This window comes from Alosa sapidissima, chromosome 17 (genome assembly GCF_018492685.1).
Source record: "Alosa sapidissima isolate fAloSap1 chromosome 17, fAloSap1.pri, whole genome shotgun sequence".
Lineage (NCBI taxonomy): Eukaryota > Metazoa > Chordata > Actinopteri > Clupeiformes > Clupeidae > Alosa > Alosa sapidissima.
The window spans coordinates 28,107,965-28,126,270 of record NC_055973.1 but is presented as its reverse complement, the minus strand read 5'-3'; the positions used below and the strand labels follow the sequence as shown (position 1 = coordinate 28,126,270).

The window sequence follows — 18,306 nt, the reverse complement described above, 5'->3', positions numbered from 1 at the left end:
GCTCTACTCTTACGGACCACAGGCAGAACCTCATGTTGTATACGTTGACATGAGAAATGTCATCCCCCTGTGTCACTCAAGGGAAATAAACACCGAGTCCATAGCAGTAATTCACATCCCCACATAGATTTGTTAGTCTCCCAGAAGGACAGCAAGCCAGCGATCACTGAAGCTTTTACAACAAGCACAACTGTTGTTATGTCTTTCACACAAAACTGATTCAATGCTCACTAGCCTAGAGCTGATAGAGAGTTTGTTTAAACCATACCCCATACCCACTGACAACACCCAGTGGCCAGGCTCTATTCCTTGATGCAGCAGAATGGTATCGTTCCTGTCGTTTTCTCTCCCTCTCTTCTCTCCAGTGCACATTGTGTTTGTTTACATTGACTTGTTCCCCTTCTCTGAGGACAACACAGCCTTGCTGTCACAGCATTGGCATCGCTGTCCATCTGAAGCATGTGTGGGTATTGCACCCTGTATCGAGACTAACATGAACAGCATGTGGAATCCTTCCAACTTTCCCTTTGACTGTTTTTCTGTTGTAGAGAATTCTGAAGTAGTTGTGTTTGTGTAACTCTTTTTTCGTTAAGGTATCACAGCATGTGTAAGAATATGATGTATGACCTCATTTTGACAGAAAAATACCATGATCCCAAGCTGATCGGTTTCTGTAATATCAATGCCCCTTCATTCAGTAATGAACATATTGTAATGAAAAGGAAAAACAAAACTGGCAAGTTTGTTTGGCCACTGCATCATGTCATCTTCTTACACAAACGTAGATCATCAATAATATTGATTAGCAGTGCATCCTATTGCTAGATTTGTTACCTTTTCATGGACTGAGTTGAAGGTGAACTGGGTTGAGGCTTATCCTCCACCCGCTCTTGTCTCTAGGTTGATGGTGAAGCCGGCTACCTGGGACAGAAGGGAGAGAAGGGAGAGCCTGCAGTCATCGAGCCCGTAAGTGTTACTAATGTTACCTCAGAAACCTCATAGCCACCAGAATGGGAAAGGAAGGGAAATGAGCATTTAATGACTTCAGAAATAGCCACACATACTCAGGCGGTGTGCTATTTACCCAGATCTGTTTAGATATAGTCCTGAAAGAGATATACTTAGACAAAGCCATTATACAGTAGTTATAATTAGTGTATTATGTTGTAGTACTGTACTCTAGTACTGTTTCTTGTTTTTGCTAATCACACCTTCTCTATCAATCACAGGGAATGCTCATTGAGGGACCCCCTGGACCTCCCGGCCCATCTGTAAGTGGAATTTTCTAGAAATGTCTTCTAACAAATATAACATTTGTCATGTAGCATAAGCGAAGAAAGATATAGTAAGTGTGCCTCGAGCCACAGGAATGTTTAGAGTGTCTGCGGTGTGATTGCTCACAGTGCGTCTCTGTCATCTTTAGGGTCTCCCCGGCCCATCGGGTCTGCAAGGTCCTCCCGGCCCATCTGGAGATCCTGGTGACAGGGTGAGTGTCTATTCCTGTTCCTGAGCACATGGCTCCTACAGAGGAACATGACCTCTGACCTCCACTGAGACAGACAGAGCGAGAGAGAGAGAGAGAGAGGAGGCAAAGTAGAGGAATGGGGGAGGGAAGAGCAAAAGAAAGCACCTCGGCCCCCTCCAGACCACTTCTGTCATGGTGCGTCTGAAGCAGTGATTCTGGCTGGGAGGTTGTGGAACGCGTATGATGTGGAATTTCCCCTGGGTACCCCCTCATTCAGCCGTTCCTGACCTGAACGCGACATGGAGCCTGTGAAATGCTGGGAGTAAAGCCTCTGTATTTTTGTTTTTCTGGAAAGATTCTGGCTTTTATGTACACTTCAAAAATGTGTCAATCTGAAATAGAATCAGGGCACATTGACATCATTGCCTTGATTCATCGTCTTTAAACATCATCTTCAAGTCCACAAGTCCACAAAAAAAGTTCATTGTTCCCACTCCCAAGTGTCCTCGATCCCCTCCATTTCTTCCATCTTTCTGTAAGACCACACAGGAATGGAAAAAGGTTAACCACCCCACCCCCACCCACCTCTCTTTGCATTATGCAAATCCTAATTAGTAATGGCTGGAAGCGTGGTTGAGGTACAGTTGAGGAGAGGACAAAGGAACAATGGGCCTTGCTGTTGTTTATGGTTCCGCTAAGAAGACTTTAGGAAATGCCAGGGATGTCATAAAGGAAGACAGCATCCAGCTGCATCAAGAGCACAGGAGAGCAACAGAGGAGTGGATGAAAGAATTGCCCTGGGATATGAGTGTGTGTGTGTGTGTGTGTGTGTGTGTGTGTGTGTGTGTGTGTGTGTGTGTGTGTGTGGTGGTGGTGGGGGGGGGGTTATGTGTGTCTCTGTGTGTATGTGTGTTTGTGTGTGTTTGTGTGTGTGTGTGTGTGTGTGTGTGGGGGGGGGGGGGGGGGGGCAGGCAAAGGCTGCTAGAAAATGTTGTTTTCATTAGTGCAATCATGGCTTCCTCTGGATGGAACCTTAATGTTGTTCAAATGGTTTCCTCTGCCATTTTACAATCGCAGCAAAGTGGGCGAGTGGAGAGGGGTCTTTATTGGTCCAGGCCTCGGGGATGTGTAGAATTGCTCTGGTGGTGAGGGAATGAAAAAACACTTCCCATAGACTGAGCAGTATGTACTGTACAGTATCCCTCCACTGCAAGAGGAAGTGAAAGCTACATTGGAGAGGTGTTGCATGAACTACTCGGAAAACGCAGCTGGATTTGAATGTTTCTTTTTTTTTAATGCATCTTGAATAGAAGTTGAACACTTCAGTGAAGGAGCTAAACTTTCCCACATTAGTTTAGAAACAGGAAAAGCAGCAATTGCGTGCATGTGTGTGTGTGTGTGTGTGTGTGAGAGAGAGAGAGAGAGAGAGAGAGAGAGAGAGAGAGAGAGAGAGAGAGATCGATATCATCCGGTCGCTCACACAGAATTGCATTATAAGCGTTTGTTTTCCTAAACAATGTGTGCTGGAATGGCTAGATAGCAGCCTTTTCACCCAGCTCCCAAACACCACAATAAGAAACCGCTGCAGCTAACACCCGGTCCTCATTTACTATTTGATTTGGTCCTGTGGCAGGCCATGTGCTGCTCTCATGTAATCTAATCACACCTAACCAAGCGGCTCTCCACAAACACAAAGCGTGCATGGACGTGTTGTGATCATCTGTCTTTGGGCTCTGTCAAACATGTGTCCCTAATGGCACTGCGCCTGTCTCTGCGGTGTCTCCGGCATCTGACTCCCGGCGCGACCTGACTCGGGGAAGCACATGGAAGCCATTCAACCGAGACAACAGACTTTTGAAAGAGGCATGAGAGAAACGGCCAAAGCCAGCCAGATTCGAATCAGAGCTGAATTTCTCGACACCCAAACCCCACAGAGAGCTGCAGAGGTTCTATCACGCTCGCAAAGTTTGATCAAAAATGCTTGTGATTTCTACAGATGTGTGTCAACACACACTGTTCCAGGTTGACATACACCATTAGTGCACAATTAGAGTCAGCAGTCAGTGAGCACATGAATGTGGCCCAGGGATAATACTGTGTTTCCCTTGGAGTGTGCACAATCGATTGCTCAGCATCACTGAAAAACATTGAGATCAGAGAGAGAGAGAGAGTGTGTGTGTGTGTGTGTGTGTGTGTGTGTGTGTGTGTGTGTGTGTGTGTGTGTGTGTGTTTGTGTGTTGTGTGTGTGTGTGTGTGTGTGTGTGTGTGTGTGTGTGTGTGTGTGTGTTAGGTTGATGTTAGTTTTGGACGAGGGCGGAGTGTAGCGCCCTGTTTGGATATCGTTCTGTTTAGGGTGTGTGTGCAGCATGCAAATGATGCGAACAGTCAACACACCCCACAGTCACACGCTGAAAAAAGACATTCTTGGTTTTGCCGACGAAGGAGGAAAAAAATGGATGGAGTGATGGAATGCACAGAAGTGCGAGACTAATAGCAAGAGTGAAGGATAGCGTGTGTGTGAGTGTGAGCCAGTGAATGGGAGAGTGTGTGTGTGTGTGTGTGTGTGTCTGTGTGTGTGTAAGTGTGTAAGTGAGCGTGTGAGAGTGTGTGTGTGTGTGTGTGTGTGTGTGTCTGTGTGTGTGTAAGTGAGCGTGTGAGAGTGTGTGTGTGTGTGTGTCTGTGTGTGTGTAAGTGTGTAAGTGAGCGTGTGAGAGTGTGTGTGTGTGTGTCTGTGTGTGTGTGTGTAAGTGAGCATGTGAGAGTGTGTGTGTGTGTGTGTGTGTGTGTGTGTGTCTGTGTGTGTGTAAGTGTGTAAGTGAGCGTGTGTGTGTGTGTGTGTGTGTGTGTGTGTAAGTAAGTGAGTGTGTGTAAGTAATTGAGTGTGTGAGAGAGTGAGTGGGGTGAGTAAGTATATTTCCATGGAACACTGTCCTCCTCATCCTCCCAGCCCTCCCCTGCCCTTCAGTGCAACACACAAAGGCCCATCTGATGCATCAGTGCTTCCTGGTGGCTCCGACCCAATGACCCGACCTCACACAATCCCACAATGATTCCCAGCAGTGATGAGTTGCATCATCCCACAGTCATCCTCAAGGTTGGCGGATCCAGAGTCTGGCGGTTTTAAGTCCGCCCCTGTCCAAAGACATCGGAGAATATTAAAGAGTTCTTCAGGTGCCCATGTGCAGAATCCATTTCCTCTCGGTGTCCCCGATCATAACAAACTGCCCAGGGTTTAAGAAACAGCAGGACCAGGGCTGGAGAGCCCCTTGGTGTTTCACACAGGGAGGAAACGGCTCACGTGAGGCAGACTAGAAAAACAGATGGGCACTCGGCGTCTCATAAGAGAGAGTGCTATGGAAATGTAATTACATGTCTGAAGCGTGGGCTCTATGTTTCCAACATGGAAATGGGGAGAGAGGCCCACTGACCCAAAGCTGTGGGTTTAAGTCTGGGTGATGGGAGTTTTTCCAATGCTCCATCTGTCACTCTCTCTCTCTCTCTCTCTCTCTCTCTCTCTCTCTCTCTCTCTCTCTCTCTCTCTCTCTCTTTCTATTTCAGGTCAACCCATGTATTTTGTGTACTGTTTCATGGGAATTCCAAATACTTGCCTGGGTCCTGTCTAAAAGAACTTATTAATGTGTCTATGTTTCTCTCTCTCTCTCTCCCTCTCTCCCTCTCCCCCTCTCCCAGGGTCCCTCTGGGCGTGCTGGTCTCCCAGGTGCTGACGGTATGGCAGGACCCCCTGGTACCATGCTGATGCTGCCAGTAAGAGTGTGACCTACGAGCATTCCACTATTTCTAGGAAATACAACAATAGTTAATACTCAGTTTAGACAGATCTCATTTAGACATCAGCTATGTTTCATATGTGAAGACTCACAGTTCTGACATGGATTTCTGCTGTTAATACACTGTGTTTATGTGAGTGCAAAAGTGACTTCACAGCTCAGGCAGGATTTGGTCCAAATGTGCAGTTTAATTATGTTAATAATACTTAGGAAATTACCATGAAATGAGTTAATGACTATTCCAAATGGATTTGAACCCCATTAGCACTGAGTTACTCTACTAAAGGATTTCATTAGTGCAATCACTATAATGAAATTTTCCTTAATAAATCTGTCCTAATACAAACTATGCAGAAGGCTTTAGTTTTGTGCCAGTGTAAAGACATTGTCACCAAATTGCCACATCGACTCCACAGGACCTAACCCCTTCTCGTGTGCTTGTCTTTAGTTCCGCTTTGGAGGCGATGCCCAGAAGGGCCCAGTGGTGTCTGCCCAGGAGGCCCAGGCTCAGGCCATCCTCTCCCAGGCTCGGGTGAGTGAGCAGGGCAGTGGCCTGGAAAAAACTCACGCCCAAACAAGACCTCCACCGCTCCACCCTCGGGTGGTGGTGGTGTGTGTGTGTGTGTGTGTGTGTGTGTGTGTGTGTGTGTGTGTGTGTGTGTCAGGGCTACTTTTAACAGTCTTTTTAAAAAAGTGTGGATAGGTGGGTCTGATGGTTTAGTTTTCAGGTAGTTTGCCCTTGCCTATTTATGTTATTTTTTAAATTATTTATTTTGTGCTCAAATGAGTGGGTCAGAGACAGGCCTGGGAAAAGTGTAGAGTGCAGCCTGTTTGGACAGATGCGGCAAGACTGTTAAAAATACCAAAGTGATGTCCTTTAGCCTGCGGGTGGGCCAGCCCAACAGGTGTAGAGGGAGGCTCCGGGGCTCAACCTTGAGTGGAGGGGTGTGGGCACTGACCACGAGTCATCAGGTTTCACGAGCAGCCAGGTCACTTGACCACAGCAAAGCCAGACCTACTGCAGCATAGCAGGCTACAAGGAAGTCCAAGCTGACGACATAGTAAAGCTACTAATATCACCGTTTAAACAAGAGCAGTTTTGGATGACAGCATTATTTCCACTTCAAGTGCTCATCAAGTCAGTGAGCTCAAAGTCACCAGACACTATCATTAATAGAACAATGAAGAGCAAGATCAGTTTAATTAACTATTGTGTAGGCACTGATATCATAAAATAATTAAAGTTAACTATTCTAGTGGATAAACACATTATGGTGATGTGGTATGTGGTACATTCTAACACACTGGGTTAAAAACATGTAAACAAAGAGACATATTAAGACACTGCTGTTGTGTTACATGGTTGAAAAGAACTAGCACCAAAGCCAAGGCAGATGTAGAGTCAAAGCAAACAGTATGTGGTGTAAAGGTAGTGATATCACCCAGCATTCCAGAATTATCACCAGCATTTATGTCCAGCATTCTGTGTCATCTTAATGGATGTCTATATGTGTGTGTGTGTGATGACCTTTCACAGCTCGCCATGAGAGGTCCCCCAGGTCCCATGGGTCTTACTGGACGCTCTGGCCCTGTGGTAAGTCCTCTCAACCCCAGCTACTAGAAAAACAACACACAGGTCTGGTGAAAATATCCCCACCCCCCTTCACACACACACACACACACAAACACACACACGCACGCACGCACGCACGCACGCACGCACACACACACACACACACACACACACACACACACACACACACACACACACACACACATGCTGCTGCTTCTGCGAGGCACAGCTCATTAACATTCCTTCAGGAGAAATACGGTGTGTGTGCTGCTCGCGACGCACCTGGATCTCCACGGTGCTCTATGAGACGCGCGCGCGTCAGACGGCCTAATCTTCAGAGCCGCAGCGCTGCTGAGTCAGACCCAGCGAGGATGCCAGCCTTAGCAACAGTCTGGCCAGTCAGCTGGGCCTTCTCTCCTTTAGTCAATAAATCTCCTTTATTCTTCTCTCACTCTCTCTGCTCTCTCTCTCTCTCTCTCTCTCTCTCTCTCTCTCTCTCTGTTCCTCTGTTCTCTGTAGCATTCTTGTGATATTTGAAAGTATAGATTGACGTGATTTCTCACTTGAAGCATTTCCTAGAAGTCAAGGCAGCCAGGCCAGGCCAGGCGTAATGACTACCCTATCTGCCTGATCTATCTGCCCCTTGAGCTGCCAAGAGCTGCCCCTCTCTGTCAGCTGGCTTTTTTTCCTGCTGTCTGGGGCTTGTCGACACACGATTGTCTATTTAACTGGAAGCAATCCCACTACAGGCAGAGCAGCAAGGATTATCCTGCAAGTTGTACATTTTATGATCATGCACCCGAGTAACAAGGAGGAAAATGCTTTAAAATGAGCCATCTGGACTAAAATATAGATCTATGGATGAAAGAAAATCTGAAGAAGATAAGAATGTAACTGTAGCAGCTCTTTGCCTGCTAGGGGTGCATTTTTGTGTGCATTTAACTACCCTAAGTGTTCTTTATGGAAGGGATAAAGTACAAACTAGGCATTCTCCTGCCTCCAGTATGTCTAATTCGTACCATTTGTGCATTGGAGATGCATGTCAGTAATTGCTAAATAACTAGCTGCTAGTCCCTTTAAGTATAATTCAAAGGGCACATGGATTAGACACTTCACATCATTCGGCTGGCTTTTTTTAAACCCCGCCATTCCATGGTACAATTTTAAACTTAAATGCACTTTCAGCCAAACACTCAATTAAGTTATCTGGCTTTGAACGCATCATTTACTGAGTGCATAGTTGCAAGTCAAGTCACACCACCTTCTCTCTCTCTCTCTCTCTCTCTCTCTCTGTCTCTCTCTCTTTCTCTCCCCTTCTCTTTTGCTCTCTCTTCCTGTCTTTCTCACCCTCCTTTCTCCCACTTTCTTGGCTACTCTTTCTTCTCTTTTTTTCCCCCTTTTATTTCTCCTCTTCCCATAGTTTAGCAGCTGTTTAACATCGCCATCTGCTGTCTGCTTCGATGCATCACACGTGATTGTCCGAATGTTACTCCTATTCTCTGAGATTGTGACTTAACGGTGGCTCTCCTTTATCTCTCCTTTCCTCTCAGGGCCTTCCTGGAGCTCCTGGACTTAAAGGAGAGTCTGGAGACCCAGGCCCTCAAGTAAGAGACTCCACAGCTCCCTCTAGCACACAATGCGAGCATGTGCAGGACTTCTCTTCTGCCCCGTGAACAGTGTCTCATCTGTCTGTCTGTCACTCTGTACACACACAGGGTCCGCGTGGTATCCAAGGCACCAGTGGTCCTATGGGGAAACCTGGCAAAAGGGTGAGTGGTCTCTGCTGCACCTCAGTGTGTGTGTGTGTGTGTGTGTGTGTGTGAGAGCGTGTATATGTGTGTATGTGAATGCTTGTGTGTGTGTGTGTGAGAGAGAGAGTGTGTATATGTGTGTATGCTTGTGTGTGTGTGTGTGTGTGTTTGTGTGTGTGTGAGTGTGTATGTGTGTGTGTGTGTGTGTGTGTGTGTGTGTGTGTGTGTGTGTGTGTATGTATGTGTGAGAGCGTTTATATGTGTGTATGTGTGTTTGTGTGTGTGTGTGTGTATGTGTGTGTGTGTGTGTGTATATATATAGTATATAAGTATATACTTTTTTGATCCCGTGAGGGAAATTTGGTCTCTGCATTTAACCCAATCGGTGAATTAGTGAAACACACTCAGCACACAGTGAACACAGTGAGGTGAAGCACACACTAATCCCGGCGCAGTGAGCTGCCTGCTTCAACGGCGGCGCTCGGGGAGCAGTGAGGGGTTAGGTGCCTTGCTCAAGTGTGTGTGTGTGTGTGTGTGTGTGTGTGTGTATCCTTGTGTGTGTGATTCCAAAGGGATGGAGGTAAGCTCATCCACTTGGACTGAGATGATGGAGGAGGCTCAAAACAGAAAGCAGCTCCGAGGCATGCAAATGTAACAGCAGTGGTTTGAGTCAGAAAAGACAACAACAACGAAGTCCACTCTCTGTGTTAGAACTCCAGAATCAGACAAAATTCTTCAAATGACTCCAGAAAGCTATCAGTGCTTGAAAGGCCAGGGACAAATGCCAATATCCTATTCTCCACCATTTGCAACCAATCAGTGGGCTTTGTCATCCCAGTTTCTACGAAGGACAAATCAAGCACAGATTTTAGATGTTCCTAATCCAACCCCTCGTTATGATCAGCTGACTCCTAGCTGTTTAATTGTTGGGTTCTTAAATAAGCAGTATGTAAAAACATATTTAAGCTTACAATAATTCTGTAATTCTCAAAGCCTGACAAATATGACATTTTATGGAATTTTCCAAAGGAATATTCTTTTGCATTTTTGTTTCAGACAGTACATCTTATTTGCTTACATTTCACTAGAAGGGAGGGAGACATCTGAAATAGAACCATGATGCATGAAATGGACAGAAATAATGTTTTACAAAATGACCATGTCCCCGTCTCTTCGGAGCTGCAACCATAGAACAGAAACATTTCTGGACAACGCTGACTACACATTGACCCTCTCTCCGGTGTTTTGGGTTGCGGTTGGTTCTGCAGGAGTGTGGACTCAAGCTTTTGTTTGTCTGTTTTAGGGTCGCGCTGGAGCCGATGGTGCCAGAGGTATGCCCGGAGAGTCAGGTTCCAAGGTGAGAGGCCCAACACCCACTGGGAACAACTACAAAGAAACTCCTGTTTTTTTCCCCTTCCTTTTCTAGACCTCTACATGCCATTCGAAATCATCCCACATCACATCATTTTAATGTAATGCACGTACACATATAATAAGTATCTGACTGCACCAAACTGGCCTCTCTTACCATCACTTGGTGTCTCTCCTGAAAAAGCCACATACAGTAACATCATCCTGCATTACACAGTATAAGTATGTGGTATAAGTGTGTGATTACAACGGACTGGCTTGTGTAACCGTCGTTGTTTTTTTGTGTCTCTCCTGCAGGGTGACCGTGGCTTTGATGGACTCCCCGGCCTACCAGGAGAGAAGGGACACAGGGTGAGTGAAGAAGACTGACCGCTTCCAAACTGCACAGCTGCACTGATAGACAGATAGCGTCCACTGGCCAGACTCTGAGACAGAGACCTGGTGAGATTGGAGGGAGGAGAGGGCAGGTGCTCACTTTGAATTCAGTGCAGTTGGACGTTTGGACGTGGGAAGTGCTCGTAAGTGATCACAAACTCTTGGACAGAACCAGGCATTTAGCGTAGCCGCTGGGAAACAGAGAGGCACAGAGAGGAAGAGAGATAATAATGAGAAAAGATAATGCAGGTTTTCCAGCTCTTTTCATCTTGACATCAATCCCCCCCTTTTCTCTCCCCCTTCCTCATTCTCTGTCTTTCCCCTTCTTTCTCTGTTAAACTCTTTTATCCAACTCTCCCTCTCTAAAAAAACTCTATCTCTCTCTCCTCTGTTTTATCTATACCTCCCTATTTGCTCTGTCTCTTTCTCTTAATAATGCTTTAATGAGATTTAGATCTCAGGTATTTGTTGTCTGTGTCCCCATAGGGTCATAACCAAATCAACATTGGGGCTTCTGTAAAGTTGCACCATGCTGTATGTTGTCAAAACAGCGAGCTTTGCTGTCCATTGTGATGGCATTGCTGAGAAATGACTGTAAGACATAAAGAGGTCTATTAAAAGGGCTTTCAGAGCTGCTTCAGCAAACAATGGAGTATTATGCCTTTAGGGAGTGAGTGAGCGAGAACAAGGCTTTTATGGGCTAATGCTCCAAACACTTTTGGCCGAATCTGCCTAAAACAAAATGTGAGAGTGATTAGATTTTGAACTGGCATCGGATTCTGAAAGTATGATTGCTCCTCTCCTGCTTTAGCTCTTTCTGCCTTTCTTCTTTTCTTTCTCTCTCTCTCTCCCTCTGACTCTCTCTCTCTCCTTCTGACACACTCTCTCTTTCTCTAGGTCTCTCTCTCTATCTATCTCTCTATCTCTCTCTCTCTCTATCGCTCTCTCGCTCTCTCTCTCTCTTTTCCCCACTTATGAACCCACTGACCCTTGGTATGAGATAATCCCCACAGTTCGTTGAGTGAAATTAGGGAATTAGGTCTGGAATTAATTGATCAGATTAAGCCCCAAATGATTACATTAGAAAGGAAATGGAATTCTGTTCTGTTATGTTTGTGAGGAGTTCATTACTAAACACAAACTAAACACATAACTGACATGTTTGTACTGAGGTTACTGTAAAGGATGTCAGTCTGTATAGGCCTTCTGCTACTAACCCCTTGTTCCTATGCCAACTCCAAAGGTCCTTCATTATATTGATGACCTCTTAAAGGTTTAGTGACTTCTGAGGAGTTGCTGTTAATCAAGGCCTGGTGGTCAATAGCTCATTGCAGAAACTACTCTGTGTCTGTTGTGTTGGGTGCTAGGACGAAAATCATTATCGATCTGTTGGGAATAGCTGAAACCTGTGACCAAATGTGCAGGGAGGGAAAGAGATAGAGCAAAGGTGTGTGTGTGTGTGTGTGTGTGTTTGTGTGTGTTTGTGAAAGGTGAGAGTTTTTTTTTTTTTAAAACTACTTCAGTGAACCATCATATGGTTCAAGCACTCCTCCCAAAAAAATAACACAGCACACCAGGGAAAGAGAGAGAGAGAGAGAGAGAGAGAGAGAGAGAGAGAGAGAGAGAGAACGAAAGACAGGAAGTGAGGACTAGATCACAGACAGGTCATTTGCAGACTCTCTTCTCCATGGTGGGCCTCCTGATCCCATGTTGGTAATTACAGGACAGGAACACCAGTTACGTATAAACAGAGATTATAGATATTATATATAGACCACCAATGATAATAATACTCATCTATTAATCCGCCCTGTTTAACCTCAGCATCTCTCTCTCTCTCTCTCTCTTGTTTTTTTATTTTTATTCGTCTTTCTCTGACAGGGAGAGTTTGGACCTCCTGGACCTCCCGGAGCTCCTGGAGAGGACGGACAGAGGGTGAGTTTGTCCGAAAAACAAACAAAGACAAAAACAAAGTAATTTCCAGAATTCTGGTCTCAGTGTTTGCAGTTCAAAAGACTGATGTGTTTTTTATTTTTTCATCTTCAGGGAGAGGATGGAGAAATTGGGCCAAGAGGGTTGGCTGGCGAGGCCGTAAGTATCAGTTCTCTCAAAGTATCGGCTAAAGAACTTTGTTGTGATGTGGTCAGACTTCCACTAGATGGCAGTGTTGTCTAATTCTCAAAATCCAATATGGTGCAACAGACACCATTGTTATTTGACTAAATGACTTTAAGTTTTTGTGTTGTTGTTTGTATTAATTTGAACTTGGACTCCTAATTAATTCCACTTTCATTTAGGGCCCACGAGGTCTTCTTGGACCAAGAGGTCCACCAGGACCACCTGGGCAACCCGTGAGTACTTTTTGGTTCTATTTTAGCCACATCTGCATACATCAACTATAATGGACTTCACCACATGATTATAGCCTAGACCCTAACCATGCATCTTGTGTGTCTATAGGGTGTTGCTGGTGTTGATGGTCCACAGGGTTCTAAAGGAAACATGGTAAGGACACATGAAAACCTCCTGCTGTTCTTTAGCCATTCTTAGTTGATATTTTGCAGACTTCAGCAACATGTTTCTATACATTTCTATCATTCTATCATACTTCTACAACCCATGTGCTTTGTTTCCCTTTGCTCTGATATTTTGAAAGCTCATAGTTTTGAGTGTCAGGCATCATCTGTGTCTCTGAGTGTAACTCCATCTGCACCCGTAACTTGATGGAGCCCTGTTCATTTCAAGATGGCCTCCTACTTAGCATAAGCAACCACTGAAGAGACTCCACACCCTAACGTCATGTTCTAAATCTGTTAGGAGTTGTACAGTAGGCTAGCTACATCGCCACACTGCAAGCCACATCCTCAGTCACATGCATAGCGTTAGTACTGTCATGTAAACACAGTATGTGAATACTATTGAGATAGCCCAGTCTGAAGTTGTCTCATGGGTTATCCTAGACTTTTAAATTAATGTTTATAATATAAACAATGTCTTCTATAAACAGAAGTGCAAGCACACTACCATAACATTACATTACATGGTATTTAAGCCTGATAGATGATCTCAGTAATATAAACCCTCTGGTTTCAGTTGCTATACACAGACATGCCGACCTTCACCTTTATGAAAAAAAAATCAAGTTTGTCACGAAACCTGACCACTTAAGACAAAGCTGAGAACCACTTGAAATGACTACTCTTTAATGGTCTGCCATTAAACAGACATAACATGTATATAGCTGAGTCTGGGTTAACATGGGCTATATATAGACCAAGACCAGGAGAGAGGAGGGAGGCACTGGGGGGGTGATGCTGGAACTGACACATCCCTGACTTGTTTGTCTGCACCCACTTAAGGGCCCTCAAGGAGAACCAGGACCTCCGGGACAGCAGGGCATCCCTGGAACCCAAGTGAGTACATCTCCCCAACGGCAGACTCTCCCAACCTAAACAAAACAAGCCCGCAAATGAGTTCATTCCTCTGAAAGAACTTATGGCCCATACTTTCCTGTTGAAAGGAATATTTTCCTGTTGCCTATTAGTTGGCTTTATGAATTGCAGCATGTTTAATTTTAACCACAGTTAAATATTCATGATGTTTATTCATTTGTATGCGTAAATAATTTGCCCAGTGTTGCATCGGTGCATACTGTGAATGATTGAGAGCACCGCTGATTGGTGTGCTGGAGGCTCTCCACTTCCTGGAGAAGTATTATCCCCTTCCCCTCTCCACCCACACCCCCACCCCCACCCCCACCCCCTCTATCCCCTGAGGCGCGGAGGGCAGCGAATAAAAAAGTACTGCAGGAATATTTCCCAAAGTTTGTATTGGGTTTGGAGGGGAACGTTTGTATTGGGTTTGGAGGGGAACGTTTGTATTGGGTTTGTAGGGGAACGTTTGTATTGGGTTTGGAGGGGAACGTTTGTATTGGGTTTGGAGGGGAACGTTTGTATTGGGTTTGGAGGGGAACGTTTGTATTGGGTTTGGAGGGGAACGCGGGGCCTGAAAGCATCTCATTCATGTAGCATTCCAGCAGCGGGAGATACACCTGCAAAGGGGAAGGGGGCTGGGCTCAGGTTTCTGTGTGTGTGTGGTGTGTGTGTGTGTGTGTGTGTGTGTGTGTGTGTGTGTGTGTGTGTGTGTGTGTGTGTGTGTGTGAGGCAGGGCTGAGCTGACCATTGACCCGCACAAGCACAAATTCACACAGATATTGTACACACACACTCACTCACACCAATACAGACATACTCTCTCACACACACATACTTACATAGACAGACACATATACTCTGTCATGAGAACATACTGTATACAACCAAACTCACAGACACCACACATGTCAGAAGCACTACCACATGTGTTCACATTCAAACACACACACACACACACACACACACACACACGCACACACACACACACACACACACTACCATTATTTGCCCTAGTTAGCCTAAGACCTTAGTCTGGCTAGCACATGCCTCAAAACCGCACCCTTCCTTCCTCTACCCCCCCACCCCACACACACACACACCTCCCTCCCCAGCACACCTCACTGTGGCTGGTCGCTACCATGGTAACCCAACCCCATGTGTGTGTGTTTTTTTTCTCTGTCTCTCAGGGTCTTCCAGGACCACAGGGCCCCATCGGACCACCTGGAGAAAAAGTGAGTTGTGCCGCTTTTTTAAAATTCTTTTTCTCCTCTGGGTATTTACACCCTCGAGTCAGTCTCTGTCCATGGCAGTTTGGAGTTTAGAGTTTAGCCAACTCAAAGCAGAGAGAGTCAGTGGGATGTTTATATGAGAGAGTTGAAGGAGTGTGTGTGTGTGTGTGTGTGTGTGTGTGTGTGTGTGTGTCTGTAAAGATATAGAGGAAAAGAGAGCAGTCGGCTAATGTAATATAAACAGAAGCATGCAACTTAAAATGAGAAGACATCTCACAAATATAGCACACTCTTTCCTCCCTCTCTCTCTCTCTCTATCACACACACACACACACACACACACACACACATACACACACACACACATACACTCAATGAGAAACCCTTGACATGCTCCTAGACCTTGCAGATCTCTTGCATCAGAGCCTTATTTATGTATTTCAGAGGGGATCTGACCCTGCTGACTCTTAACACGGCAACAATATTTAGCTGTTTTCCTCCCTAGCGTTGTTGTTGTTTCCTTTTTTTCCCTTTTGCTGTGTTTCAACGGTCGTTTGTTTCCTTTGGCGTGACCCACCACCTGAGCTGTCTGTCTCATCTCCTCCTCTTCCTCTCCCTCTCCCTCTTCCTCCTCTCTCTGTGTGCAGGGCCCATCGGGTCGCTCTGGCCTGCCTGGTTTGCCTGGTTCTGATGGACCCCCGGTGAGTGGACCCCTCCACCCTCTCGCACTCCACTTTGAAACTCACGTCCCCCCCCTACATCCACCCTCGCAGGCTCCATATATTCAAATTCATGCCTACCCACAATCACCTCAATACACCAAAGACACTCTCAACTCCCAAACCGGAACAATTCCCTGCATAGTCTCTACACAAAGGTTTCATTAGAGGGCCATAATGTAGACTGAATTGGTTGTGAGAGTACGTTCCCAGGAGGTCATGGCGCACACAGACATATTTTGTGTCCTTTTATTGTCTGAACACGAAAATGTTCCTTTTTCCCCCCTTGAAAATGTCGTCTCCTCCTCTGCCCTTTTTCCTGTACTATATGTGGACTGGACACACAACCCATCCCAGCACTCAAAGCCAAGCAGCAGCAGCAGCAGCAGCACTTTGCACCAGAATTGCTGTTTCTTAGGGCACCTCTGTGTGTAACTGTGTATGTGTGTGTGTGTGCGTGCATGCATGTGTTTGTGTGTGTGTGTGCATGTGTGTGTGTGTGTGTGTGTGTGTGTGTGTGTATGAGTGCGTGTGTATGTGTGTGTGTGTGTGTGTGTGTGTATCTGTGTGTTACTTTTCCCCCTCTCCTTGCGTCCCAGCGGGAGAGCGGTGTAGTGGGACATGCTGGGCTGCCGTGGCTGCTCCTGCTCCTGCTGCTGTGCTGTGCTGCTGTGCTGTGGTTGCGGTGTGGTGTGGTGTAATGTGGTGTGGTGTGCTCTGCTGTGCACGGGGACTGGCGGCTCTGGGCTGTGCGCTGTGCCTGCATCGGCACCAGTGATTTACAGCCCGCTTGGATAGATAGCACATATACTTTTAATTGAGCTGCCAGGTGTGCGAGTGAAAGGAATCGCTCCCCTCACACATGAAGTGTGCATAGACACACACACACAGATACACACACACACACACACACACACACAGAGAAGCGCATTGCCTGGAGCCATGGTTGTTCGCTGTGTGAGAGCTGAGAACTGCCCCTCCTCGGGCCAGCCTCCAGGAACTTGCCAAACCCAAAGAACTTTCTAGAACATTAGAACATTTTGAAGCTGGGGCGTATTTTAAGAAAAGCGCATTTTGAAAGGACGCCGCTGGCCCCGTGCAGCGCAGGAGGAGTGTGCCCAATCAACACCATCTGATTGGCTCCCAAATAAATGCGGACTCTATTACAAGTGTCACGCCACTGTAATCACACAGTCCCGGGGGATCACGTCCAAATGAAGCACTACTAGAAATATCTCCTCTATAATGTGCCCAGCTGCGCTCAGAGCAAGTACACCAGAATGCAAAGGAGGCATAAGTATAGATGGCGTAATTACATATGTCCACTGAGAGCCGCATACCGTGCGTCCGAGAGCCATGACTGGGCGCTGACTGCCCGCTGTTATCTCCCACAGGGTCACCCAGGCAAGGAGGGTCCTCCAGGAGAGAAAGGAGCCTTGGTAAGTGTCCTCTGAAGTCCTCATCCAAAACATACAGTACTCTCTAGGATACAGTGCTCTACCCGGAGCCAAGAACACGGCTCAAACCTGCAACCTCATGGCCTCTGTCTGTGCTGTGGTTTTTAGGGTCAGCATGGTCCTCAGGGTCCTATTGGCTATCCTGGCCCCCGTGGTGTCAAGGTGGGTTTTGCTATTATCCGCACGTCCTCTCTTCATAAGATTTTTCGATTGATTGCCATTTATTGACATGCCATTTATTGACATATTTATTGTTTGTTCAGCGTCTGTGAAATGACCAGTCACCTGAAATGACCAAGTCATCTGTCTCTCTTCTAGGGAGCAGATGGTGTCCGTGGATTGAAGGGCGGCAAGGGTGAGAAGGTGAGTTTCCTTGATGCGTCGTTTTTCCATTTCAGTGGGAAATGCGAATCTCTTCCTGAAAGTAGCTGCAGCCATTTGCCTCTCCTTCCAGCTCATAAAGTCACAGTACATATTGTGGAGCTAATTGGATTTCACGGTGTCACACTTTGAGAGCAGCTCACTAAGCTTAGCTCCCGAGGGAGAGGGGACAGCAAGGCCTGCCTCAGCCTCCAGCTACTGAGGAGGACTGAAGCAGAAATCGCAACTCCAACACACACACACACACGCATACATACATAAATGAAAAGACACACAAAGGCTATTTGATAAAATTACTATCGAAAACTTTTCATATCTCTCTCTCTTTCTCTCTTCCTCTCTCTATCTCTCTCAGTGTCTCTCCATCTCTCTCTCTCTTTCTGTCCCTCATGCTGCCCTCTGTCACACATAATCCTTGTAGTCCGTCCACTCTGCTGCACAGCCGTGCTTGCGTGCCCCTGCCCCTGACAGTCCAGGGCCCGGTTAATTGTGTTATGTTTTTAGCGGCTGCTAACACAGGTTTTTGTGGAGGCTCCAGAATAATTGATGAGGATGGAAGGAGAGGAGGGTGTGTGTAGGTGGGTGATTGTGGGTAGGTTAAGGTGAGGCAGCGAGGCTCCCAGCCTGACAGACCCCCCCCCCCCCCAGCCCACCCCCTGCAGACACATGGAGCTCTGGCACAGGCAGAGGCTCATGAATAAGGCATCAGTGACAGCTCAGGGGTGGCAGGCAAGGCAGTACACTCTGAATGTTGCATGGCTCC

At 46.4% G+C, this 18,306-nt stretch overlaps 1 protein-coding gene across 4 annotated transcripts in view; it reads left to right on the top strand.

Moving 5' to 3' along the window:
* Positions 1 to 18,306, top strand: part of col11a1a (collagen, type XI, alpha 1a) — an 83,125-nt gene that overhangs the window by 28,521 nt on the left and 36,298 nt on the right. For all 4 annotated transcript variants that reach the window (XM_042067698.1, XM_042067697.1, XM_042067696.1 and 1 more), the window contains 20 exons: positions 901 to 966; positions 1,230 to 1,271; positions 1,424 to 1,486; positions 5,156 to 5,230; positions 5,702 to 5,785; positions 6,791 to 6,847; positions 8,377 to 8,430; positions 8,542 to 8,595; positions 9,881 to 9,934; positions 10,246 to 10,299; positions 12,205 to 12,258; positions 12,370 to 12,414; positions 12,621 to 12,674; positions 12,784 to 12,828; positions 13,683 to 13,736; positions 14,945 to 14,989; positions 15,634 to 15,687; positions 17,100 to 17,144; positions 17,271 to 17,324; positions 17,481 to 17,525. In XM_042067698.1, coding sequence (XP_041923632.1) covers positions 901 to 966; positions 1,230 to 1,271; positions 1,424 to 1,486; positions 5,156 to 5,230; positions 5,702 to 5,785; positions 6,791 to 6,847; positions 8,377 to 8,430; positions 8,542 to 8,595; positions 9,881 to 9,934; positions 10,246 to 10,299; positions 12,205 to 12,258; positions 12,370 to 12,414; positions 12,621 to 12,674; positions 12,784 to 12,828; positions 13,683 to 13,736; positions 14,945 to 14,989; positions 15,634 to 15,687; positions 17,100 to 17,144; positions 17,271 to 17,324; positions 17,481 to 17,525 — 1,098 coding nt within the window. The remainder of the gene's footprint in view (positions 1 to 900; positions 967 to 1,229; positions 1,272 to 1,423; positions 1,487 to 5,155; positions 5,231 to 5,701; positions 5,786 to 6,790; positions 6,848 to 8,376; positions 8,431 to 8,541; positions 8,596 to 9,880; positions 9,935 to 10,245; positions 10,300 to 12,204; positions 12,259 to 12,369; positions 12,415 to 12,620; positions 12,675 to 12,783; positions 12,829 to 13,682; positions 13,737 to 14,944; positions 14,990 to 15,633; positions 15,688 to 17,099; positions 17,145 to 17,270; positions 17,325 to 17,480; positions 17,526 to 18,306) is intronic.